General features: G+C 33.5%; 1 protein-coding gene across 8 annotated transcripts in view; it reads right to left on the bottom strand.

Moving 5' to 3' along the window:
- The window catches only part of LOC123015720 (CUGBP Elav-like family member 1), a 182,276-nt gene that overhangs the window by 35,336 nt on the left and 119,498 nt on the right, over positions 1 to 27,442 (bottom strand). For 7 of the 8 annotated variants that reach the window (XR_006413400.1, XM_044415618.1, XM_044415619.1 and 4 more), the window contains one exon: positions 7,536 to 7,795. Coding sequence is in view for 7 of the 8 variants with exons in the window: in XM_044415619.1 (XP_044271554.1) it covers positions 7,536 to 7,795 (260 nt within the window). In the remaining variant the exon portion in view is untranslated. Of the gene's footprint in view, positions 1 to 7,535; positions 7,796 to 16,680; positions 16,815 to 27,442 lie in introns of those variants that run through there. The other variant, XM_044415616.1, reaches the window with a different exon arrangement.

Raw genomic sequence — 27,442 nt, 5'->3', positions numbered from 1 at the left:
GTGCAAAATTTTGAAAAGGATTTTACTTTTTTATTATTCGGTGCACGGTAACAAGTGATTTAAAATGCCACTCTTATTGCTAGTAAAACAGCAATTTAAATTTAAAAATTCATTGCAGTTTTGCCACATTTTAGGCAACAGATTACGTCGGCTCAAATTCAAAATTGAAATTTAAAAATTTAAAGCCGGTGGTATGGAAATGTAAATAGTATTTGCTGAATTTCTATTCTAGGATAATCATTTGTGTTTGGAACATAAAATACCCCGCTATGACTTGCAACAGAGAAAACAGCTCAATTAAAAATTTTAAAACTAACAAATAACAAAAAATTGAAATAAACAATTTTCAAAAAGATATTATGTATAAAAAATAAAAAACGTATACACTATTGTTAATAGTAATAGGTATGATTAATAGTATACTATGTTATTAGGAGTAAAAGTGGTAGTTTATATGGTGAAGCTGAACGTTTGTTTGATGATTCAGCTGAGCCACATAAACTCACTTTTACTCCAAATAACATACACTATTTTATCCGCAAACAATTCAGTTAGTTGGAGAAAAAAGAGCAACACAATAATTATATTCGGGTAAAATTAAAAGAATTCTTATATCAAGTAATTCACCAAAGTAATCAGGACGCTTTGCAATGAAATCATAACAAACGTCACGCGTCAGTTTCGGAATTTGTGTTGAGATTTTCTAAAGTATTTATTAATTTAACTAGTGCAGTTAGTAGTGCAAAATGTCAAATACTGATAATTCACACTCTACCTTTCCAAAAAATGCTGAAGCAGAGAAAGAGACAACATTGGTAAATGTCATAGTAAATGTCTGATAAAAGTAAAAAACGCTGAAAGGTAAATCTTTTACTTGTGTCATTTAATCATAAAAAAAATTCTGACGTTTGCGGATAAACATTTTTTGTCTAGAACAAAATCTTCTTATTTTAGTTTCCGGGAGCATCCATAATTACAATGTTCTTTGTTTGTATTATATTTTGTCACATTATAAAATGATACAATTTATGCATAATTAAGTTTATTAAATTTTCACAGCACTCTTGACCACGTATAATCGTACATACTTGTATATACATTGAAAAAACAATTGAAGATTGTGCTTTATAATGCTATATTATACTATTTTTTAAATGTTTTTTTCAATTTCATGTATCTTTTWATTACAAAGAAAAGCGATAGAGAAGAGAGACAGAGAGAGAAAAAGAAAAAGAATAAATAAATAAAAAACATCTTTTTGGTAATCAGAGTATACTGTTTATAAAAATACTCTAATCACAAAATATATTTTTAATTGCGATAAGGAGAAACATGTGAAAATTAATAGCCCCTAATATGTATTAAAAATGCAGGTTTGCTTTCAAAGCTCTGGAACATCCGGACCCTACTGGAGTTAAAATCTGCTCGTTGATGTCAAGAATGCATTATAAATGTCCAATTGTAAAGTGCTTAGTAGATTACAATCAGTCTAACCCTTAGTACTAAGGGAAAAGTTGATGRCATTTCACATTTTAACATGATATAAAAGATAACACTTTCAGTGACATGACTTGCTACTTTACCAGAGTTGACYAATATTTTTAGCGTTGCATCAGGGTGTTTATGATTCTAAAGTTTAAATCGTAAAAAACTTCAACACTTCACTTGTTTATAATTCAATAAAAACTGACGTTGTTAATTGAATTTAATTATCTAATTTAAACGACTTAACCAAGTTGATAGTAGTTAAAAATTCTAGTAAATAAATAATAAATCACACTTTCTCTAAATTTGCCACCAAATCTTAATTCCAGTCATTTCGCGACAAACGAAAATGAAATTAGATATGAAACTTTGGTCTCATTGGGATTCCATCCCAGTTTTCAAGCGCGACTTTCCCCCAAGGTTTGTGTATGAGTCCCGTGCCATTTATTACACGGTTATTTGTATACAGTTAAAGTCTCACAGACCACTTCAGTCAATTAATTATGCACGAATAAAACAGTTTTGTTTCTATTCTGTGCCAACAAGAACAACAGACTCGCAAAACGACAATTGTATCGTTTACAATTTTGGCTCGAGTGTACTGACCGCCATTTAATTCCTACAATACAAACCTGTACGCAGGATAAATGGTCCTGTATTGTGTCCTGCGGAGACAATTATTTAAATGAAGTTGGTCCAATTATTGTCGAGTCGAAAAACGAGGCAAATATTTCGAGTTTTTGTGTATTTCAAACTCCAAGGAAATTGTTTTCTTTAACGAAGAGTGTTGGTGAAATTCCTGCAAGGCTGTATGTGAGGTTGCATATCTAACCGTTTAATTTTCCCCAACTCCTGCCGAATAGCTTTCGGCAAAAGCAGCACAAGTTTGCATTCGCGATATTAGATATCTGTTTCAGAGTTGATGACTTAAGAAACTACAAAACTGTCTTTATAAACCTCATTTTGTCAACTCGACTACTACATTAGCAAAATCATATTTCTCAAGAAAGTCGGCATAATCGTGTTGTTTAATAAATTAGTAAAGATCAGAATGTACACTATGCTTCTTACAAAGTTTGCCGCGATGCACGAAAGCTTTTGGAATGTCTTTGATTAAATATTTAACCGCATTAATGTTTACTTGACACAGTAACTTTCGACAGAGCTGTGTTTCTAACCACTGTTCTAACAAGATATCAACTCAATCTCTCAATAAAATGAAACATTTCAAAACTAAAAAGTGCATTTCTCTGATACGCAATGCACGCAACTTCTAATACACGAGAGTAAATCACATTGTCTATATTCTCCGAGGGTATCCTCGTTTTTTGACTTTTGCTCCTTTCACTTCAGATATCAATTTGCGAATCTTCGAGGAAAACGAGAGCAGTGAGTACAAAAGAACAATCAATTAATCGAGTTGTCAGGCGATCAGGATTAGAGTGGCGCCCCTTCGATCGCGATCTTTGAATGCTCAGCAAGGGCAAACAAATCGATGATATACTCAGTGACATTAGAAGTGTTACACCCAAAAGGAGTAATTTTTTGGAAATGATTTTTTGGCAACAGATTGCGTAAATTTAAAGCAAATTATAGTTACCATTGCATCGGTTTATCTTTGACAGTTCTTGCAAAAAAAAAGTTTTAACCACTTAGTTTTTGTTAAGAAAAAAGCSTATCAGAGCTGATAAGTAGAAGTTCTTGCAGTTGTTGTGTCTCCGACTTCTTGTTTTAAGTGTAACAAAATGCCTCCAGTCCGAAGGCATCAACGATATCACCATCTAAACGATTTCGATAGAGGTAGAATWGTGGCCTTTCGAGAAGTTGGTTTCTCATATCGCGAAATTGCRCGCCGTGTTAATTCTACCGCAATGACGGTAATGCGTGTGTGTCGGGTGTGGACAGAAGAAGGTAGAGGAACACGCAACAGACCATCAGGTCAACCGAGGCGTACCACAGAGCGCCAAGACAGGCGCTTCAGACAACTAGCTCTTCGAGACCGATTTGCTACTACCCGACAACTCGGTGACCAATGGTTTGAAGAAGAAGGTCGACTAGTTAGTATGCGAACGTTATATCGSCGCATTCYAACTTTTGGACTTTTTTCTTACCGTCCACGGTTAGTGCTTCCTTTAACTATGGAACACCGTCGTCAACGTTTGGCCTGGTGCAGAGAACGCCAGGTTTGGGAGGCAGAATGGCATAATGTGATATTCAGTGACGAATCGRGATTCTGTCTAGGCATGCATGATGGCCGTCAGAGGGTAAGACGCCGTCGTGGAGAGCGACGTGATATTGCATATGCTGTTGAGAGGCATGTGCACAGGACTGTTGGAGTAATGGTTTGGGGGGCTATTGCCTATGGAAGCCGATCACCTCTTGTGTTTATTCGAGGCAGTATGACAGCTTTYCGTTATGTTGATGACGTCCTACGAACCACTTTACTGCCTTATCTAGATGGCCGTCAACATGTCCTTTTTCAGCAAGATAATGCACGTCCGCATATTGCTCGTCACACTATGGACTTCCTRCAAGAATCTGCTGTTAATGTTTTGCCGTGGCCACCCCGGTCACCGGATTTAAATCCCATCGAGCATGTGTGGGATATGATGGGGAGAAGATTGACCACTTTGCACCGTCCTCCACAGACTCTGGCACAGTTAATCCATGAGGTTCGAGTTGCTTGGAACGAGATGCCACAAGCAGACATCGATCATCTCATTTTGTCGATGCCTAGACGTGTACWGGAGTGTATTGAGTTACGAGGTCGCCAAACACATTATTGATTTTTTTTCAAGTTAATGTTAATAAAATTTCTTGCAAATCTCATCGATTCATTCTTGATGTAAGTCTTACATATTGCCAAAAAATCAAATTCGAAAAAACATTTTTTCTGGGTGTAACACTTCTAATGTCACTGAGTATATGTTTTTTACTCGCAAAGATATAATTATTGTTAGCTTCGTTCAATGGAAGGAGATAACGAACGTTATTTATGGCCTTTAAATTAAATAGCTGAAACAGTGGTTGGAGCTGGAATAACGATTCGAGACGAGGAGAAAATTTATAACTTAGTTTGTGATTACAAATTGTATTGTATGAGGAATTGTGAAATTTATTAGTTAGAAGTTTGCTTCAATAATTATGTATTTAATTTTTYGGAGTTAGTGTATTTAGGGAGTTGGTGGTCTCGTAATTATCTCGACGTTTCTTTCCAAACTCGACCTGACGTATCTGGGAGTTTTTGTGTGTGAATACAGTTTTAGCCGTGTTTTTTTTCTGCAATTACAAAATTCACAATTTCTCTTTAAATGTTATAAATTGGTTCCATGTCACAAAGCTTTATTATGGAATATTGGAATAAATTAAATATTCACAATTACGTAGTCATAAAATTTAAACACGTTATCTACATCAAAGGAACAACTTATTATACTTTTATGATTCGATTATTTATCTGCGTATAATTAAAAAACATGTCAATATTGTAACAGACATTTTAATTTGATTAATAAGAGTCAAAAAAGGAATTTTTTTCTTGAGTAATGCTGTATTACTTATATCTCAACGAATAAAATACAATAATATTATTTTTATTTTGCCTGTCTAATGAGTTAATGACTCTTAAAACGCTAAAAACAGTGTTTTAATGAAGACTATTTAGATACTGTTTTTACCATAACTACAAACTGCATACTGTGTTTTTACCAAAAGTAATGCAATTTGATCTATTTTCAAACGATTTCTGAAATGCCATCAGTTTTAACTGACTAATATAAAATAATAAACTTAATTTAAAAGTGCTCAATAGAAAACATACTGTATTTACTCGTTTTATAACACTTTTTGTGTCACTTTGTGTTGAAACTTAAAATAAAATCTGAAAACGAACTACAGTAAGTTAAAATGTCTTATCCACAAAAATCATACCCTTTGGTGAAAGAATAAATGCTGCTGAGCTAAAAGTGACAGATTTTTAAGTTTGCGAAAAGATTAAGAAAAGTTGAAAAACTTGAGAAAAGCAAAATTTAATCGTTTATTTTATACTCAATGTTAAAGAGTGCTTTTATCAACTAATTTTAGTAGATAAAGTAGTCTTTTATCGTCTAGTGAAATAAAGTAATTTTCATCTACCGTTAATATTCAAGAAATTCTGGTAGGTGAGTACAAAATAAAACAAAATATTATACACGACGATAAAGATTGTTTATCTACTCGTGAAAAAAGTCCACTCGTGACTTCGTCACTCGTAAACTTAACCTTTTCACTCGTAGATAAACAATTTCTTTATAGTCTTGTATAATAAATAACTATCATTTACAACAACTTACATACAATTAATTATTTAGTTAATTACATCGGGTGAATATAAATAAATAAATAATCTGGCAAATTGAAAAAATAAATGAATTTGATGAAGTTTTCTGCACACCATTTTTTAAATTTTGTTTTCTTTTTTTATAACTGCCAAAAAAGTTTTTAGTTTTATAATAGCTATTTATGCAACAAGTTGCAAAATAAGCGTGTTTTTTGCACTAGACGTAAAGATTGGACCACGAGTGTAACGATTTTGGAGTGTAACCAGTTACACTTGTGGTCTAACACGTCGTGTGCAAAAAATAGCCATTCTGCATTTTGTTTCATACAAGTTTTATCCAATTTGATTGTGAGAAGCATTGGTAACAAATTCGAATTTTAAATCAGTGATTTCAAAATCATACTAGTGTCATTGCTTTGGTATGAAAATAGTGTTATTTTTAGATATTTTAACACTAGACATAAAATAATGTCATATTTTATAACTAGTGATAAAATAAAGCACATTTGACAACTAAAATGACATATCATTCATATCACAATGATTGTTTTTCACAACCAAATTGGAAAAAAATGTTAAAATCATTAGATTTTGATACTTATAAAAACAGTTTATTGTTGAGTGAGAGCGATATATAAAACACATCAATCTCAGAAAAAAAATCTCTCATTTACAACCGAAAATTAGAATAAATTAAAGTATAACTTACAGAAGGTAATATATTTAAGCACAAATTGAAATTCCGAAACGAGCCGCGTAGCGACGAGTTAAGGAACAAATGAGTGCTTGAAGAATCTTCTGCTTTAAACTATTTTTTCTATTTTGCCGCTTTATATCATTTTATAAATTAAAAGACGAAAATTTTAATTTTTTTTTCTAGAAAATTTTTCAACGGTTGGCGACATTTATGTGGAATAATTTTAGGCGGCTGTGAAAAATAAAAATAATTCTTATTTTCATATTTGAAAATAAATAGTGAAGAACAAAATTAAATTAACGCCAATGACTTATTAAAGCACTCAAATGACGTCATTTGGCTACTGGAATAGACTTATTCTAAATGCGTTTTTTGGTCTTGGCAGACAGAAAACTATCACCAACAACACACTTATATTTTCCGTAAACTTTCTTGATGAGAAAATGAAAATTTGTAATGAATGAATCTTTCAGTTTACATATTAGTGTTTTATTTCGGCAAAAAAAAACACGCAAATTTTTGATAAAGCTACTAGAAGCATCTACATTTTAATTAAACATTATGTAGAGTTGGTAACTTTTTTCTAAATCTGATTTATTTTTTTATTTAATTTTATGGAGATAAAAATGTTAAAAATAATTAAAAAATAGATAGTGCTACCGACACTAAAACGTATATCAGTTGTTATATCACATTCATTCAAAACTTATTTCACAAATTTAGCGTACTAAATTTAAATTTTATATCACTTGTTAATTGCACGTTCAATGAAAGTGTGAATACACCTGAATCAACAAACACGTGGCAAAAATCCAATTAGCAAATTGACTTTCAAGTTCATTGTTGCCAATAGTTAACATCTCCTAATTATCTAATGGCTACACGTTCCACTTTCACTATTAATCTAGTAAACTCGTTTTATATAAATTCTTGGTGTTGCCAAAAAAAGCTCCAAAATTTATTAATAGAGTTCGCGGTGCCGGCACATCCTTCCGAGTTTTCGTTAATAATTAAATAAAGTTGAAGATTACTCACCTTTGCTGGCTCCCGTGGTCTTGTCCCTAAGGACGTTGATCGAGTGTACGCGTCCGTATTCTTCAAACATCCTTCTGAGATCGTTCTCGTCCATGGACCGGGGCACCTGCCCCACGAACATCTTGATGGTATCACTGTCCGGTTGCTCCTGTTCGATTTTGGCATTGTTTTGTTGCGACGAACTCAGCAAGTTGTTGTTGTTACTATTGCTGTTATTGTTGTTCGTGCTGCTGTTGTTATTGTTGTTCATCGCCAGTGAGCTGCAACAAAAGAAATAAGGCAAAAATGAAAATCAATCCACACGTGCTACGGCGTGGGACGTTGCATCAATATTGTTTTATGTAAAAGAGAAAATATGGTGACATTGGAGCGTTTTCGTCCTCGTTTACACAACATACATATAAACTACACTCCTTGGCTTCACCCAAGAAGATTCGCTCCGAGTGTGAATTGAGAGCCATTAAGCTTTTGCCATCGATGCCCCACAAAGCCGCGTGAACTTGCATATCAAAATGGGACTTATCGCTCCCCATCCATCAGTCAGACTAAGATGGCATTATCCCGCTTCGGTTCGGTTTAATCGGTTTTATACACCAAACATACACAATTTTTAAATTTCGAACATTTGCTGTCAAATAAAAAAGAATCAAATACACAATGGGGAGGTGTTTAACGGAAAGCACGGCGTAATGCTTTTTGCCAAAGCTCAGTGAGGGAATATTATATCATTCTTATCGCAAAATCGTCACGTCATTCGGGGACTGGAACGAAACACTCGGGATGACTCACTTTATAAACTACATGAAACACATTTTCAACCATTTATAGAGGAAAACTGTTCTTCTCGCCATCACGTAGGATTTGGGCGAGATAATTCGCAAACATTTTGATCATTCTCTTACCACTTTTGCAGCAAATTCGCAGATTTATTAAAACCAAAGATTTTTTGTGTTTCAAATTTTCACTGCTAAACAAGCACTACTTTCGGTTATAAAAATTCTCCTTTTCGWAAAACACCCACCGCATGTTTTTACAAAATTCTGTGAAAGAGAAAGCCCTATGACTTCCAAAAATCGTGATAAAGCGAATACTGTCGGCGGCCGCCCTACTATGTTTTATCTTTTTCAAAAATATACCTACGCAAAAGTTCAAAATTTAATTTTTTGGGGTGAATTTTTACAAGAAACAAAGCAAATGAAAATACCAAAAAGTCGCGAATACTACTCTCTGCCCTTTGTTACAACTAAACCCTACTAACAAATTTAGAACCAAAAGTCTCTACAATTTAAAAAAGGAAAAAACATTTTAAAAAGTGACAGAATGGCGGTAGAAATGTAACCAGACATATAATTTTTGTAAATACGTAAGGTAGGTACCTAAGCCAAATAAGGCCCGGTTAGTTAAATCCCCACCGTTAGTGTTTCGTCTAAATAGTGAAGAAAATTGAAACTATCTAGCCTAGGTTAGACCTCCAGCCATCTATCATCAGTTACTCCTAGATATGTCTTTTAGTTGATTGTAAATGGTGAAATATGTTCTAAACTGATGCGTCATCGTGTTGAATGTAAAAATTAAATATTTCTAGTTACATATTAATACATATTTTGAAGTTTCTTTACTTTTTTCGCATTATTTATGTTCTTTTTTGTTTGTTTATTAAAGATTTTTTCCTTAACTTACTGTTAATACGATTAATGAAAAATCCTATCTCAAACTTTAAATATGGGCCTATCTAATGTCGATGGTGGGCCTTATTTGGGGCTAGGAGGTTCCAAAATAGGCCCTTTGTAATATTTTATATTTACGAGTATGTTAAAAACATGTAAAAAAATTAACAAAACAGGCATTTTTGTGGTACACATTGTTAAACCAAAGTTCAAATTACAATTTCGATAATAAATCCAAACATTTGCATATTTAAAAAAATATGTAAAAAATCGTAAAAATTAAGTTGGCCTTATTTGGATAAGTTGCCTAACTTAAAAACTTTATATTTAAGAAGTAAAATTATTTAAATATGTTGCACCTTTCGAATAAAAAAAGAATTACGCTACTCTGATTACGTATAACTAAAAAAGTGGCTTAAAATGTGTCAAGTTGTTAATAAGAATAAGTAAGTACTTTACAATAATAATAAAATAAAAGAAATAGCGCCAAAAAATGTGGGTTTGTGATTAAATTGCCTGTACCAAATTTTATAAAAATCAATAAATCCATTAGAAAGTTATTAAAGAAAAAAGAAAATAATTTTTAAACATTGTGGCCCTCTAACTTTTAAACGGTACAACTTGGTATAGAAAGGTAAGTTGAGTTAAATCGCTTTATTTTGATCTGGGAAATCTTAGACTACTCTGTATTTTAACCAATCATCATTATCGAGTGGATAGTAGTAACCCCATATGCTCTGACTTTTCTGAAAGCTTTCATTATTCTCCATTTTGCGTTTATTGTTCTTGAAATATGATAGCCTGATTGCGTAGAAGATGGTTTATAGGGAAATAAAAAACATTAAATTCATCCCGACGTTTCGATACTTTAATTGTATCTTCTTCAGGCGAAGAATTCTCGTTGGTTGAGCGTGTGAAACAGAGTTCTTCCTTGACTTGTGCCATGCTTCTTCACACGCTCAACCAACGAGAATTCTTCGCCTGAAGAAGATACAATTAAAGTATCGAAACGTCGGGACGAATTTAATGTTTTTTATTTCCCTATGTCTTATAAACCATCCTCAACGCAATCAGGCTTTCATTATTTTCCAATCGATAAATATAAAAAAAATTATATTTATTTACAAGGGCAAAAACCACATAAATTGTGGTAGGTGACAGTTTAATACATCTGACAACGATTTCTAAACTACTCGTAATTTTCCTTTTTTTAATATTTAATAAATCGTATAAAATAACTTGAAAAACAAAACTCGGTGTCACAATCTTGCCGCTGGCTTAAAAATCGATCGTCCTTTTGCTCCAGGGTGACCGGTCCCCTTCACCTTCGGAAGAAAAAAAAGATTTTCGAATAAATAACCCCAATTTCGATGCAGAACGTCCACCGTTCCGCTCGCAAAAGAAGAAAAAAAGCGATTTCCTCTAGTTCCGCAACTTTGTTGTATCGAATTCGCGAATTTAATAAAGTTGCAGGTGAAATTCAGCCCAAAAGTAGACGTTACCCCGAGCCAATTTTGGCTTGATGTATACACGTGCGGTGGCTGTTTATACCGTCGCGTTCTGTTTTGCTTTCGTTCCTAATTTCCTCCGCCAGTTTCGTCGCACTATGCAAATATTTGATCAAACTCTATGCAGAACACATTGCCGCAATACGTGTTTTTGTTGAGCCCCTTTCGGGGGGCGTTATCGGCAACGTTCTAAATTACTATCGAATTAATCTGTAAATCCGGGACAGTCGGTAATAACCTCAGATGATGCGGACGCGACCCGACGAGCAAACAGGTTGGATTTCGATAGTTTGCTCTTGCTGAATCAGGTGTATCGACCACTAATTAAAGCCTCCAACGGCTGTAACGAAAGCCACGAAATCAATCGCGGAATGAACTGAACGGATCGACATCAAAGAGGATGTTCGCTCTTTTCTGTAATGCACTCCAAAGCCGGAAAGAAAAAAATCAAATGATTCGCCATCGACTTCTGTTTGATTAAAAACTTAAAATTCGCCAACGTACGAGTAAGTATGAGAAGTTTTTTAATAAGAACGGGCGCTGCATTAAGAGTTATCGATTTCGAAATATGCTTGTTAAGAGCTTCAATCTAGACTCCAATAACTCCTTAACTTTGTTAAAATAGCACAAAAATACATATTCAGAGCCTGATAAATAGAAAATACATTGGTATTGATTTTTACTTTACTTTTACTAAATAGTAAGATCCAACTTAAATTTTTCTTCTATACTAAAAAAAAGTTCAAATGTCATTAATTTTTAAGTGTTATGGCTTTCGTTATTTGCAGATTATATACCATTGCGTTAACGAGTTTTGTTTTTATTACATTTTAATTTACTTAAAAACCATAAAAATCTTTAATATTTCAGGAGATTTGCGGCTAGTTCCCCAGTCCAATGTGCTTTTAACCGGAGCACGTTTAAAAATTTAATTTAAAAATATAATCTGGAGCAAAACACAAAGTATAAAATAAAATTAATTATTTTATTTTGTACTCAATGTTAATGAGTGCTTTTATCAACTAATTTCAGTAGATAAAGTAGTTTCTTATCGTCTAGTGAAATAAAATAATTTTTATCTACTGTTTATATTCAAGAAATTTTGGCAGGTGAGTACAAAAAAATCGAAATATTATACACGACGATAAAGGTTGTGAAAAAAGTCCACTCGTGACTTCGTCACTCGCAAACTAATTTCTTTATCGTCTTGTATAATAAATAACTAAAACATGTATTTTCTATCTTTTTTTAATAAATTATACATTTATTTGATCTAACTCTTTTCAATTTTCGAGCTTTACACTAGATTGGCAGCTGCTTTGTGAGGCTGTCAAAATATTCATGAATTGGCTAATCAATCTTCTTTTACGCCAAAAATATCCCAAAAAGATAAATCAATATTTAAATTACGATTAATTTTTTCCAAAAAAAAAATCAACTTTTAAAAACTTTTGCCTTGAAAGACACAAAGTATATCCTTAATTTTTAGTATAGAGTACTAAAAGTAAAAGATTTGAACTAAAATCCTTTTAAGAAGTTTTGGTAAACTATGTAAGACAATGGTAGCAGAGGCACTATTATGTGAAACAAGACTTCAGACAATACTAGCAAACAACTAAAGCTCGTCTAAGAAGCTAAGACGAAACTTGTGAGACTTTGAAGTTAGAGAGTGTGAGACAAATAGGTGTGCCAATAATAATTATTTTTGTCACAAAATTGTATAATTTTTTTTCTGAACGTCCCGGAAAATAATGTTCGATTGCGTGAACGCCCCCTATTGTCYAGGAAGACATTTAGGGATCAATAGCCCGCGCAGAAAGTGTCCGTTATTATCTCCCGCACTTTGCGGCCACGTTAACTAACTTACTGACACATTTTGAATTAGCTTCGKTCGAGGACGCCCGGAATTGGTCCGGAGTCTCGCGATCCTACCTCCTTTCACTGTTTCGCCCCGCGATGCTTATAACTTAATACTCTGCTGCTTGAGTTTATAAAACCGCACAGAAGTAATTAAAGCCTTAGTGAAAACAATCCTGGAATGAGTTTACTTTTACAAGATTAGGTAGGATCTTGATTAAAGTTTCACGATGGACGATGCCGGAAAGGGGAAAAAGCACACCGCGTCTCCGGTAAACAAGTTAACGGTTATTCGGAAATTATTTCTACGCGATTGTTAAACGTTCCTTTTATTGCTCGTAAAGCGATACTTAAATCCTTGATTTACTGATTAGTCCGGGCGAAAAAATCACCGGAGTTTTAAGAGTCAGGTCAGGAACAGGAGCGACGGCGACGACGCTTAATCCGAATTTCGGGATGYGAACGCGCGTCTCTTCGCAGGCCGCAAAGGAGACTTTCTGGCAGGTTATGAGCGCCGGGGATTCAAGCGGCAAATCTGGACGCGCAGGGGACGACGAGATTAGGAACGTATCCTGTTTCTTCCTAATCGCCCGCTCAACGGAATCCTTTTTGAAACGAGACAGGAAAAGTGCCAGATGGAATTTCATAAGCGGGTGCAAGTTCCCAAACCGCCAAAAAACCTCATTTACATTTTTGCTCAATCATTTTTATAACTCTGAAACTTATACAAAAAATCATTCAGCATTTCTTAATCTTGTCTCCACACATGGCATGATTGATGTCTAATAAAATTTGGAAAAGTAGCGTCAGGGGCAGTGTATAAACTGACAGAACCAAATACAATTATGTTATTGCCTTCACAGAACTCCCCAAGCASGCACCATGCATCATCAACCAAGATAGGGTTGTTTCGTTGATGGCAGATCGATCACAACATTTCGTCGCTTTCCCTGCCTTTTAATTAATTTTTTTCACGGTTCTAGATTCCATTTCTATGAATGAATTATATTTATAATATTCCGAGAGTTATCAATAATTTGAAATTATGAATATCGGATATCCTGGCATATCAATGAATCCACCGATTTATCTTTATTTTCWCGTCCATTATTTAAATTTATTATGAGATTGTCTTTCGTTAATTCGCATATGAATCAATTTTGATCAATAGCCGAACCGAAATTACGGTAATTACAAACAAATAAAACATTTTTGGTGGTTTATTGCGATCTGAGAACGTTATGTACAGTACTGAATTAATTTGGGGAGAATAAATAGACTGTACATTTTGTAAACAGTGCATTACCGGTATTAATTCAGGATCAATAATAGCAAACTGTATTTATTAAAAGTCTGTCGGAATTCCGCTGAAATTTCAACCGGAAAACATTTTAATTTAACCAGGAGGAGAGCAAACCTATTCCTCCACTACTTCYAGAGCCGTTTCCATTATTTTGTATTTTCTAAATTAAAATCTGCAATGATCAAATACTTGTTGGAATGAAGTTTAACTGAAAAATGTTATAATTAATCACTTCAGTAAATAGAAAATTCGTTTTCTTTCAGGAAACTCTGGCTATTGAAAATTCCATCACACAGACCAAACAACGCGAAAGCTCCGGCTCTCGATATGTTTATGCAAACATCTTCAACAACAAATAATCCGCGTTCCGTGTTTGTATTTTTCGTGTAGGACGCCAGTAGCGTGGAAAGAGATCCATTATTAAAACTTCGTCCATATTTCATGCCTTAAAACTGGATAACTCGGCTCATCTCTCCGACTCGACGAGATAAGAATGCGTCAATCTCGCATATTTAAAACAATCAAGAATTTTAAGTAAAAGTTGCAGTGCCCTAATTGCAACCCTTCCGTTCGTCTCCTCATAAAGGGAGCAAAGTCAGCCGATCGTCCTCGCTTTTCCGATACAGCGTCCCACGAGAAGGCGGCTTAAGATTGATCTGATGGCGGCGAGGGTTGAATTAGGCTCCAGGGGTGGGTTTGTATCGATCCCGCAACATGTGAGGCGTTCGATAATGGGCCGCAGAATCTGTCTAATTCCACGTGGGAAACGTACTCGGTGAAATTTACATTCACCGAATATAATTAGGGCGTCTTCATCGTCCCCCGGACGATAGGTGCAACACGTTCGTGCACAAAAAGAAATGTCGCAAACGTGATTTGGCTCATTGAAATTGCACGGATGCACTYTTCCGAACACGGAGACCTTTAGAAACGAAATMACATTTAATTGGATACTAGGCAGTGGTAAGGGAGATTCTCAGCCTAAACGAAAATTAGAATCGTTTGAGTTAATTCGATAGTTGGGTAAAATATTAACAAGGCGTTAATTATTACAAGGCTCATGCGAGAAAGGGCTGCTTACCGCCCTAGGTCATTTAGAAATTCTGAATATGTACAATTTACTCTACAATGTTCCCGAAGTTTAACCCCTAATTAACTAAACTTTTCCTTGTATAAATATATATGCAAGTTTCCTAACTCTCAATTTTGTAAATTCATGTGAAATACAAAAAATGTTTCAACACATCTAATTTAATAAAGTAAACAGTTGGTATCTAACATTAAATTAGTTGAAAGAAAAAATGTTCAATCTGTGGTTTACCTAACTTGARTTTACGATTAGCAATTATTGTTGGACAATTTCATTTGATATCCAATTAATACCCAACTGAGTTCATAATAGAATCTGAATCGTTACTCGAAAATGTACAAATAAAATAAAATAAATACGTGTATCATGATTGTGTAATTGAATAAAATAAAATAACAACTAACACAACATGATTGCCATTAAATTTATTGTTACAGCACATATAAAAGCGTGCGTTACGATATAAATGGGAGTTTGACAAGCTGTGTAATTGAAAAATAGAAGGTAATTCGTTATTAGTTGTAATTACTACATAAATTTTGGATATAAAAAACAGAAAAATTAAATCGTTACCTAACAATAAAAATATTAAAACTATTTGCACAATTATTACAAATGTAAGAGAAATTGATTTTTTTCCGAAATGAAGATAAGTAAATTCTGAACGGTTTATAGAACATCAGTAGTTTACTTTTTTTTAATATTCTTCAATTAAGAGGTGCCTGATCGCGCTCGTGTTAAAACAAGGATGTTTTTGAGGGAGTAAGATACCTCTTTGGGATAGTTTTTGGAAAAACTATCAAATGCATCTTTGAAATAAACGATCAAACTGGAGATTTAAGATATTCCTGATTTTCAATGTTATCGTTTTGACGAGAGAATTAAAAAATATTAAGTAGTTTTTTGGAAGTTTCATGTCTACAAAAAAGTCTCGGTTTATACACAACCTCATTTGAAACCTATTCCCGTAAAAATTTTGTGATTTTTTTACGTAATTGTCTCAAATTTTCCACTCAACAATTACGTAACCAAAATATGGGTGGTTGTGTGAGGAAACAGCTTTGACTAGTTTCCGGAAGAGGGCAGGTCAAGATTTGGATTGGTAAATAATTTTAAGAACTAATAAAATGGTATTATACAGATAACTAATTCTCAAACAACAAATCTTGAGGTAAAAAAACTGTAAGTAATTTTTGTTGATAATTTTTTACAGCAAATAGGGCCCCTCAACCGATCCCGTATCCGTCGACGGAGACTGAAAATAATACAGCGTCCAGCGACATTTAAAACGGAAATATGAAGCTGGAAGCCACTCAAAAAATTACTGGTGCTTTCAGGCGTGCTTTCAGATTAATCCGATCCATTTTTTCATTCGTCCGTTTCAAGTTTCCGGTATGTTTCACTAGCCATAAAATAGCCATCGCGATTCTTCCGAAAAAATAGAAACCATCCGTTACAAGCAAAATGTGAAAACTGTCGACCGCTGATTAGCCACGTGTCATTGATCATGAACGCTCCGCACGTACAAAAACCACCCTTTTTTGCGCTCATTTTTCCATAGCTCTCGCTGTAAAACCGCCCCACAAAAATCTAAAAATTCCGGGGAAAAAGGAAGATTTACGTCGGGCACATGCCTCGGACGCTTATGTTATTCTTGCCGCCTCGGGTTTTGTTAAAATATACCTCGACATGCACAAAATGCCATATTTCAAATACTTACGCGAGTACGTAATCTGTCACGAAATCCTCGAAAGACGGTTGCAACATTTTTCCTTCGAAAAAACTCATCACGTTTAAAAATTTGAGAAACAAAACACGAGCTTCACACACACGAAGATGAAGATGCGATATGGGTCTTATCGCAGGATGAAAAAAAAAAGGCAAGAAGCGCATGCGAGGCGTTCGGGTGCGCCAAATTTTAATATTTCTCCCGCTTTGAACAATTTTCAAAATAAGCTAAATTCGTCTTTATGTAATTACAAAGTACAGTGATGGATTAACGTGTCTGGGTCTTCAGCCAAGTTTTTGATTTATGCTCATTGCGAGACTACAATTTGATGAAAAGGACAGACATGTCCTTGTACCAAACACAACGCGTTATCGCCACTTTTTCTAACATTTCCCTCAACCTGTTGATCATTTTTTGTGCGCCGTAACGTAACAATATCAAAATAAAGAGCCGGCCAATAACGCTAGTAAAGCAATTATTTACTGCAAATTTTCCAAATTTATGAAGACAAACTAAGGAATTTTTAACGCAAATGTTACGGAACCGGTCAATAAGTGAACATGTTGAGAAAAAATTCAAGTGAAAGTTTAAGAGATGGCTCGTCTAATAAAGGAAAATGGTTTTCCGATAAAAGGCGGTAAGAAGTAAATGGCGCAGAATTTAATTCAAACTGCAATATTGTTTTTCATTTCAGTAAGTTGGAGAAAAATTGCATATGGTGGCGGCGGTAACAAGATTACTAAAAGGGAATTTAAAGGGTGTAATAATCTTGCTTCGTAGGTATATACAGGGTGAATCAATTGTCTTTGTTTTTTGATTTGTATTTATTTTATTTATTAAAAATATCGTTAACTCGTATTTTAAAGCAGTAATATTAATGTTTCAAGATTTAAACAGAACAATTAATGATGAATTTCTGCTATTAACTTGTATAATGGAATGTGTGGTTATTATCGCGATTTTAAAACATTCAGCCTCGTCTATTTGCTAACAAGTGTTTATTTAAATTTGGCGTCATAGTMAGCGGTGATATGAYTGTGTTGTGAACGGACCACAATTTTTAATACGCCCGGCGAGATGTCAAATGTCAGATTAGTAGCTTTCAATAAAATGGTTCGTTCACAATCAAACTTTCATGGATAGCTTTGACGCCAAATTTAAAAAAAACTCCKGTTATATCCTAGTGGTGTCCAGTACTTTTCATAATGCTAAAAAAAATTGACAAAATTATTTAAAATCATAACGTAAGTAGCGTTTTGTATAGCAACATTCCTAACGATGTGCGTTAAAATTTAACATCGATGAATCTGATGAACAAATAACAATAACATTTGATAGTAGCTGCCTCAGCAATCCTTTTAGAATTGATATGTCATAAAGGCTATTTAAACTGCATTTTCCTCTTTAAACACAACAAATTATTATGATTTATAAAGTTTACTCGTAATTATTATTCAATTAATCATAATAGGAATAACTATTGACAAATTGTAAAATCTGTTATCATCTATCAAAGCATGAACTTTAGGTATGCAAAGGATTTCACAAAGTTTTTTATTCTCTAATTTAAATAATTTGTTAATTATCGATTGATATACATTTCAACTTGTTTATAGTTAATATAACATTTACATTAATTGTTTTAAGAGTAAGTAAGTATATAAAAAGCTATTGTTTTCCACTCAATTAAATCACTGAGTAGAAAATAGAATAATTTTTTCAGCTCTAAACACTTTAAAAACTTTAAATTACTGAAAAAGGTTATTAAAATATATCTTTTCGTTTTTAATAAAAATTTTAATTTACATCTGTTGCCGTTTTCACTCACTATTCAGTTAATTTTTAATGAAATTAAAATTTTCACGAATCATGATTTTGTCCACATATTCACTAATTTGAGTAAATATTATGGCGCAAAACTGAAATGCACTCATGTAGAAAGTTGATTTCGACCTCTAATGCACGTACAAACCGATTTGACTTTTTTCCAACCCAATTTTGATATCCTCTAAGTGAATATTAAAAATTAAACTAGCAAGCCTTCTTTGTCGGTCGTTAGGTTTTGCATAATGCGGTCAAAGTGGAAATTATTTTCGCCTAGACCCTAGACGAACATATTTATAGCGACGTGGTCACCGTCATAAGTATAATTTAATTAATTCGGTTAGTGTTTTTGTGGCATAATTTCGGTGCGCCAAAATTACGTGAAAAGCTTGATGCGTCGTTTGGGTCCTGGACTGAGGTCCTGCCGAACATAACGAAAGTGTCGTTATGTTCCCTGTGGCTTTTAATGCGGGATGTATTCAAACCGGCGGTGAAATATCGCGCGAATAAAAATTAAACGTGCTTTGAAATTCGTGCTCCCTTTGGACGGGGGACTTAGTTACCTTCGCAGGACTTTTATTTATTTAATGCAAACCGTGACCGGTCATTTATATTGGGGACGGGATAAATTTGGGAAAAAAGCACGTTCGGAATTAATTGTAGCCCGGTATGGACATCATAATACTATGCAATATCTGTAGTGGAAATTTTAGTCTAAATAAAACATAATTCAACTGTCATTTAACTATAACTCTTTGTTAAATATTCAACGAAAATGGTTATTACATAAATTGTTTTCAGCGTTTGAGTTTTCAAGAGGCGAAACTGTAGACAGAGTCAGTAAAATTTCAGTTCACGTAACTCTTTCGCAGAAATAAATCCTCTACTCTTTTTATTCTTTGGTGAACGTACATAATTTGTTAAAATATGAATTTTAACTCCACTGTTCTTGCGTAATCTTCGTCATGCATATTAAGAGTAAATACAGCAATTTGCAATTAAGCAAATTTCAGTTTACTACTCTTTAACGATATTGTACGTAACGTTTTAATTTCCCTATTAAATTCCCAAACAAAGAAAAATTGTTAATAAAATCCAATTCTAATTGTTACAACAGAGCCATCTTTCTAATTGAAACTTGATCTCGCCAGTCGTTAAAACAAAAGTCTGCGAAAAGAGCGTGTAATGTTCGACTAATTTGATTCTTGAAGGGTGGTTGTGGCGGCGGCGTCGAATAAAAGATCCGATTGCTGTGATAGAAAAATTGATTTCGCCGTGAGGGACGCCGCCACCGCCACCACAAGAACGAATTACGGTCGGAGGAAGCGGATATTAAACGGGCGACGCATACGAGTCGCAGCGGCGGAGGTGCCAGGATAAGAAAAAATGCGGGATATCCTGCCGAAAATTACTATTGCTTGAGGGAGGAATGAATTAGAAAATAATCAAATGCGTTTGTCTAGCKGCAAAAAGTTTGCACTTATTCATTTTCTCACCGATTGCAATACCGTGCAATCTGCTAGTTTATTCTATTTTTATTACTCTAATAAAACATGTTTATCAAGTTTGTTGTTTATGAACAAATAAGTCAAATTTTATGCCGTGTTTAGTCTAGATAGGTTTCTTTTCTTTAAGCGCATCTTCAACTGCTTTCAAAGCAATTACATTAAACCAACACTCAGGTTTCAGGTTCCAACATTTTCTTTTGATAAATAAAACATTATATTTGCAGCTTTGATATTTCAGTAAAATAATTAAAAACATTGTAGAAATAACATTAGCGCAGTCTCCAAAACTCATTTTTTACCAAAATCTTTAAATAAATTTGGAAAACACACTCGATTTGAAAATTTTGAAATCGATAAACAACGCTGATTTATTAAACAACTTACAGGGGCGGAAATATATTATGTATTTTCATCACTTTTAAAAAAATAAAATTCAAAAGAGATGATTTATTGTCGATTTAGTTTTTATGACAAAAAATGTGGGTGGGTAAAACAAACTTGAACACTTTAAAAATGAAACGTCCTTCTCGACTAATTTAGCAGTTGAGTAGATTTATCTTTGAGAAGAAATCATTTATAAACAGAAAAAATTTTGAAGAAAACATTTCCGAGACTAATTTATTTTTTTATTGATTGCCTGAAAGCTACAAGATAAGAGCACCGGCCCCTTAAATAAAATTGGTCACGTGACTTGTGCTCAGCTCCCTGGTCATTATAATTTTTGGCTTATAGTTTGATTACTGAAACTGAAAAATCTTTTGTAAGGGTTCGATTAGGGTGAAATTCCCTGAGTAACTGGAAGGGTGCTGACACAACACGCCGTGCTTTAATAATCTAATACGTATTCAAAATATGTACGGGGCTACAGTTTAAGGGGCGATTAAACCATYCTCCGTCATATCCCAGTACCGATTACTATAGTCAACAGGTTTTGAAATCTTAGTGCCGATAGTTTTGAAAATTATTATTTCCATAAGCGTCATGAATTATTACAAAATTTTTAAATGTTTGAAGATAATAGCATCACAACAGGGATTAATTTTTTTTCACAGTCACTTCAAATATTCGTATTTTCCTGCTGTGTAAATGAAAATTTTTCCATTTGAATTTTTAAATAATCCAATATGCACGTCCATTTCCACCGCATAAAAACACAAAGCACTCTAATATTAAAAAATAGACCCTAAAATTAGTCGTAAAGTGTCCAGATATATTGTCCGACATTGTTTTGGTGTAAGTTCATTTTCGTTTTCCTTTTCCTCTCTTTGCTATATCTAATTTTTCTCTCCCTGTCATATCCAGACGCACACCAATGTAAATTTCTCTCTATCTCGTGTTGTTTGAATAACGTGTAATCTGCATTGTGGAATTTCATGTTTGCTCTAGTTTGGTAATCGCTGTCAGATGACGCGAGCCTTATTTATGACCGAAATGAACTCGTAATAATACAGCGAGAAATAATTTCTACTCGAAATGAAATAGATTTTCAGGCCATGCTATTGAAATTATTTTTACCGGAAAGAGGGTACCCTACCTATCTACCACATATTTTCCCATCTGATAAATCTCTCCAACCCCGGCGACACATTTATCTTGAGAATACTCGCAAATTTATATCATGCGGGGTAACTCATACATTAATAAATACGCCGCTAAAATATTACTAACCTATGATAAGACGCAAATGATGAATTAAAACGCATTTAATATTAGACGGGGGCACCTTTAGGGACTAAATTGATGACTTTTTCTCCCAAAGATGATTTATTGTTTGCGCTTTGACTATTAACAGAAGCGCTGCTTCGGATGATTACGTGAAATGTGGCGCAGTTTACGTAAAATTACATGCAAAATTGCCCATGAAACTAGGGTAATATGGAGAAATTAATTACGACTTGCTATAAGTCACACTTATTTGCAGATTCATAAATCAACAAACCGCACTATAAAACAATCTTGAAATTACTTCACGTTATCTGCAAAAAGTGTTATATAAAAAGATTAAAATTAAATAAATTTTGCTAAGAGTTAAGAGTTGTTTAAGATTTTTTGTGAATAAAAAAAACTCTTTTGTAGCTAAGGGTAGATTTTTTTAACCWAAGTAGGGCTTCAGCCTAAATGTTAACAAGCTTTCTATATATTATCTTTATTTAGTGATCATATTTTGAGTCACATAAACTCACTTTTACTCCAAATTCAGATAAGTCAATGGCCTGACGATCTGGCGATGCAACCCAAAAAACAAATTTCATTTACGTCTTCGATCCAATTGCAATTGCTCTACCTGACCCTACTTATACAGGGGGTTCAAAAATCGCGCACTTCCTTGAAAGGAAGTAATTAAGTAGTCTTCCAGATTACTGAAAAAATGTTTAAAAAATTCTATCTGTCAAACAATTTTGACATTTATTTTTTGACATTTGACATTGTTTTAAGTCTATTTAATGATACTGATGATCTTGTATATGTTTTTTTTTATAATTATTTACCAAAGGTACAAAAATTTTGTCAATAAAAGCCACAAATAACACTTATAACAGAATTAAACTTTAGGATACAGCTTCTTTGTTTCCTCTTCTAATAGGCTGTAGCAAAAAAACTTGGAAAATWATTTTTCCAACAGAAGTAAATTGAGTCATAGTGCAAAATTTAAACTCTCATAACTTCGGAATTTTTAGAAATAGATTTTTTTTAACATTTTTCTTGTTGTCTAGGGCATCACCGCCCGATGACACAGTGTCACGGAAGTGCGCGATTTTTTGAACATCCCTGTATCTATTTGTAAAATCTATTTTGTCTTAATTATGAACAATGGAAAATAGTTGTAACTAACTCGTTTTTTTGGTCGGTGGTTACCTATTGATTAATAATCACTCTACACTCGCTCTAACAACCAAATAAATAACAATTATCAAAGTGTTTGCAACTTTTACAAAATACATATCTGAATTTTCATTTCATTTTCAAAGGAAACAGATTTTCCGCAATTACATAAGTAGATAACTGCGTTCTTCCGGCAATTTTTTTGACATTCTCTACGTTTGCCAAGACAGACGAATACCGACATTTCTCAGTGTTAGTCGACATCCGAAAAGATTTTAAAATATTAGTCGCATGACTTCGCCAGCTTCCGCTACTAAGAAATCTTTAGSTWGATACCATACACGCAGCTCGGTTACTAACACAATCGTTTGTGAAACCCTAGATAAAAAACAAAAAGTCGAAAACGAGAAAAAAACAACCACCGAAAGAATAAGAGATTTAAGCCAAGAAAATCCTGTCTTTGTTGGAATCGCACGACCGAAGAACGCTTCCTGATGGTCATTGCAACAAAACTTCTCGTTTGTTCTCTCCCCACACATAAAAAAATAAACATCGTGGGTCACAAAAGCAAAAAATAAGAACCGCCAACGTCCTCAGAATAATTTGTTTAAAAGGGTCTCTCGGGTGCAGCCCGTACTCGTCGCCACATATTAGTAACTCCACAGGTCGTATACCTAACACGTATTTCATTAAATTTGAACGATAAATGGGGATCGCCGGTGAGAATACGGCAAATATTATGGATGAGCTCTTGCTTATAATAGCCATAGGTTTAATGTTTATTTAAAAAGGGTTTCGACCACATTTCGCCACTCCATTTCCGACAGGAATCGCATAGCGATAACGGCTTATCATATTTAACCCCATTGATCCATTGTCGGCTAATAAACCACCCCCGAAATACAGTCCTGCTTTATTTTGCGAAAACAACGACATGGGGGTCGGTTGTGTTCCATTTTTACTCGACAACGTAAAATAAAAAAAAATATTACGCCAGTCCACTTTTATTGTTGACATCCAGACAAAAACTTTAATTGCCCCCATTTACCGGACAAGTACGGTCCTGAGTGCACAGCGTGCTCTCTGCACAATTTACCGGTTGGTTTTATCCACCCCTTTTGCTATCTAGCCCAAATTAACATCGACAAGGACGCAGCCACAAATGCGGAAAGGACATGTTAAGGTTTTTTCGGACGACTATGACAGCAGAGTGGAAAGTTTCAACCGGAAAATTAGAAATCACTGACGAGCTTGAAAAATAAATTAACTCGAATTCGCTAAACTGCTAAACATGCGCGTTCTGGTAGGAGTTTTACCGGTTRTTGTACATACTTTTATCTAATCCTGTTACAGTATAGTTGCTACTCTAAAAATTTTGCTGATACTAACTTATTCTCTAAAATTATATATAATTCACTGTCTTATATCTCATTTTCATTTATATAGCATTGTTCAAACATAGTACAATGCTTGTAGATTAAAATTAGCCTTGACCTGTCTGGTTCTGATCCAAAATTTCTACATATTAAGAACTTATTTATTAATCTGAGACAGTAAATATAAATTTAGAATATTTAGATAATAAACATAAGTAACGTAAGTGTATGTTGAGTTAATTATACTTATACACAAACATTTTTCATCCTTCATCCAATTTCGGTTAATTTATTACAATCAAAAATATACTTCTCCACAAAAGTTAAGGAAGTCGCATTATTTTTACAACAATAGTATATTAAGCATTAAGAATGGTAAGTCCTTAAAACGTTCGTGATGCTTAAAACATTTGTGCGCGATTGATTTTTGTTATTTTTTTTTTAATAAAATATTTAAAAAAATGTTCTAGAACGGCAAAGTATTTTGCCGTTCTAGAACATTTTTGAATGCTTACCGACTTAGCAACAATAAACAAAATACTTACCGACGAGTTTGGYATAGCAAAATGTAAATACAACTTACTGTTTTGGAAACAGACGTYGTAAACAATCAAATAGAGCTCAATCGCGCAAAAACAAATTTTATTGATCTTAGCCCCATTGTGGAATCTACCAAAAACAAAAAGGTAAAAAGATATTTGCCTTTATCTTACTTTTAATTAATTATTAATTTATTTTATGTTTTGCACCTATTTTTATTAACTCTGTAAATATTCTGAATCCAAGATTCATCATGAAGGCACAGGCGAATATTGGGGTGTTGCAAACCGAGGGATTTGAATAAGATTTCTGTTTTTTTTTTTTTAATTTTACCAATTATTATCCTGGTCCAGAAATAAAGCTAATATAAGCCATTTTGGGAAATATAAAAACAAGAGCTCTTATTTGTTTAATATTATTACCGGTCGCCATTCTGACCGGTGAATTTTTTGTATAACCCAATTGGCTTTCTTCAGAAGTAAAAATCCATTTTGGGGTGTCTCAAAACAAGGAATGCTGTAAGGTTTTTTTTGGGTGCTTTTAATGTAATTATGTTTGATTTTGGATTATTTTCAACAGTTTTCTCAAGTGCTCATTTTCTGGTGGTCTATTGATTTCCGAGTATTTTTTGGGCGCATAAAAGATTAATTTATTCTGATTAATTTTGTAAGGCGCCAAATATACCTCTTTCTTGCATGCGCCAATTGGTCTGGTCCAGAAGTAAAAAGCCATTTTGGGGTGTCTAAAAACACGGTATGGTGTAAGTTTTTAGAGTGATTTCGGGAGATTTTAACGGTTTTTTCATATGCCCAATTTTTGGTGGTCTACGGATATTTGAGTACTTTTGGGGTGCATAAAAATTAATGCTTTCTGAAGGGTTTTAGGTCTTTTTCGGATGTAACCTTTGGGAAAACACTAAATTTATAAGATTCTACCCTGTTTTTTCGTGTGCCCAATTTTTGGTGATCTACAGATATTTGAGTACTTTTGGAATGAATAAAAATTAATGTTTTTTGAAGGGTTTTAGGCCTTTTTCGGTTATTTACTTTTGGGAGAATAGCTAAATTTGTAGAAATCTGTCTTGTTTTTTAAGACGCCACATGCCCTGGTCCAGAAGTAAAAAGCCATTTTGGGGTGTGTAAAAACAAGGTATTTTGTTAGTTTTTTAGGGCGTTCTTCAGGTAATTTTGCATTATTTTGGGAGATTTTAACGGTTTTTTCGTGTACCCAATTTTTGGTGGTCTACACATATTTGGATAATTTTTGCGTCGATAAAAATTAATGCTTTTTGAAGGGTTTTAGARCTTTTTCGGTTGTTTGCTTTTGAGCAAACAGCTAAATTTGGAAGATTCTGGTTTCTTTTTTAAGACGCCAAATGTCCTGGTCCAGAAGTAACATTTTATACATTGTATACTACTGTAAAAATAACACAAATGTGATTATTAAGTGATATTTCTTCCATATCTTGTGCAATTGTGTATTTTTTGGCTACTGAAACAATAGTAATTATTTTTTTTAATGTTTAACATTAAATGTCTTTTTAGTTATTGATTATAAACATCTAAAAGTAAATGATTTTAGAAAGGCAATTTAATAATCTTTTAAATGCAAAAACAATAAATAAGGTGTTCCATTTAATTTTTTTAAGTTATTAAACTTTTAACAAACGCCTTCATTTTTTTATCTTTGCAAATGCAACACACTAAAAAAATGTTACAACTTTATAGCTTGTAAAGTTGGTACCAACGATATTTGAGACTCATTATAGAATAAGACGATTACCCCCCACGGTGGTTCATGGGGCTTGCAGTAGAGATGCCATAAACAAATTTGTATTTCTTAGGACAGTCACGTTTCAAAGGTTTGTAGGAAGAAATGGTCCCTAACAGAAATTTGTTTTTGGGCTTTTATAAAAAAAAATATAATTAATTTTAATATTTAGCTATATTTTGAGATTGTTTCTTTACAAATCCGCATTCACTTTATATTACATTAATATATAAATTGCCAAATGTTTGCCTGTAATAAATTAAAAGCCTACCACGAAAATTCCTGAATACAGCTCTTTTGTAAATCTTCAYGGTAGTACCACCAGCAGTGAAAAATTATTACGGCCGACCGCAAAGCTGCTTAACACTCATTAAAGCTTTGCATACGTCAATCCCAAATATTCCTGGTTACGACTATACCTTCTTCTCTGCGGTAGTAAAAAAATATTTCTAGATATCTTAGTTTTTGTATAATAAATTTTTAAAAATGCATGTTTTTGTCACTAAACCGTCTTATTTTAACACTAAGCAAAATGTGGATTGTTTAATGAAAAAGGAAGCAAGGGGTCTTAGTGCAATGTGTGTTTTTAGGRTACTCTACCGAACAAAAATACCTTGGTAAATCTACAATTATGACAGTAAAAATTATCCTAACCTGTTTTGTTCAAGCACAAATTATTATAAAAAGTACATTTTTCTGTTAGTTTTGCAATAAAGTAAAGAAACTGGCGTACGTTTTTGTCTTTGTGGTTAATCTAACTCGCTTCTAGCATTAGTTTTCGGCTTGTTGTCTGTGTCATATCGAAGAAAAAGTTAAGTAGGAACAATGCTTCTGAAGAAAACATCTAAAAGTATTAAAATAGTTGTTGGTTCATCGCAATGGAAATCGAGTTTTAAAAAATTTTCAACGATT

This window comes from Tribolium madens, unplaced genomic scaffold (assembly GCF_015345945.1).
Source record: "Tribolium madens isolate multiple individuals breed KSU strain unplaced genomic scaffold, Tmad_KSU_1.1 Scaffold_19;HRSCAF=116;Tcas5.2_LG9, whole genome shotgun sequence".
NCBI lineage: Eukaryota > Metazoa > Arthropoda > Insecta > Coleoptera > Tenebrionidae > Tribolium > Tribolium madens.
Note: the sequence above shows the minus strand (reverse complement) of the source record. Positions and strands in the feature narration are given on the sequence as shown.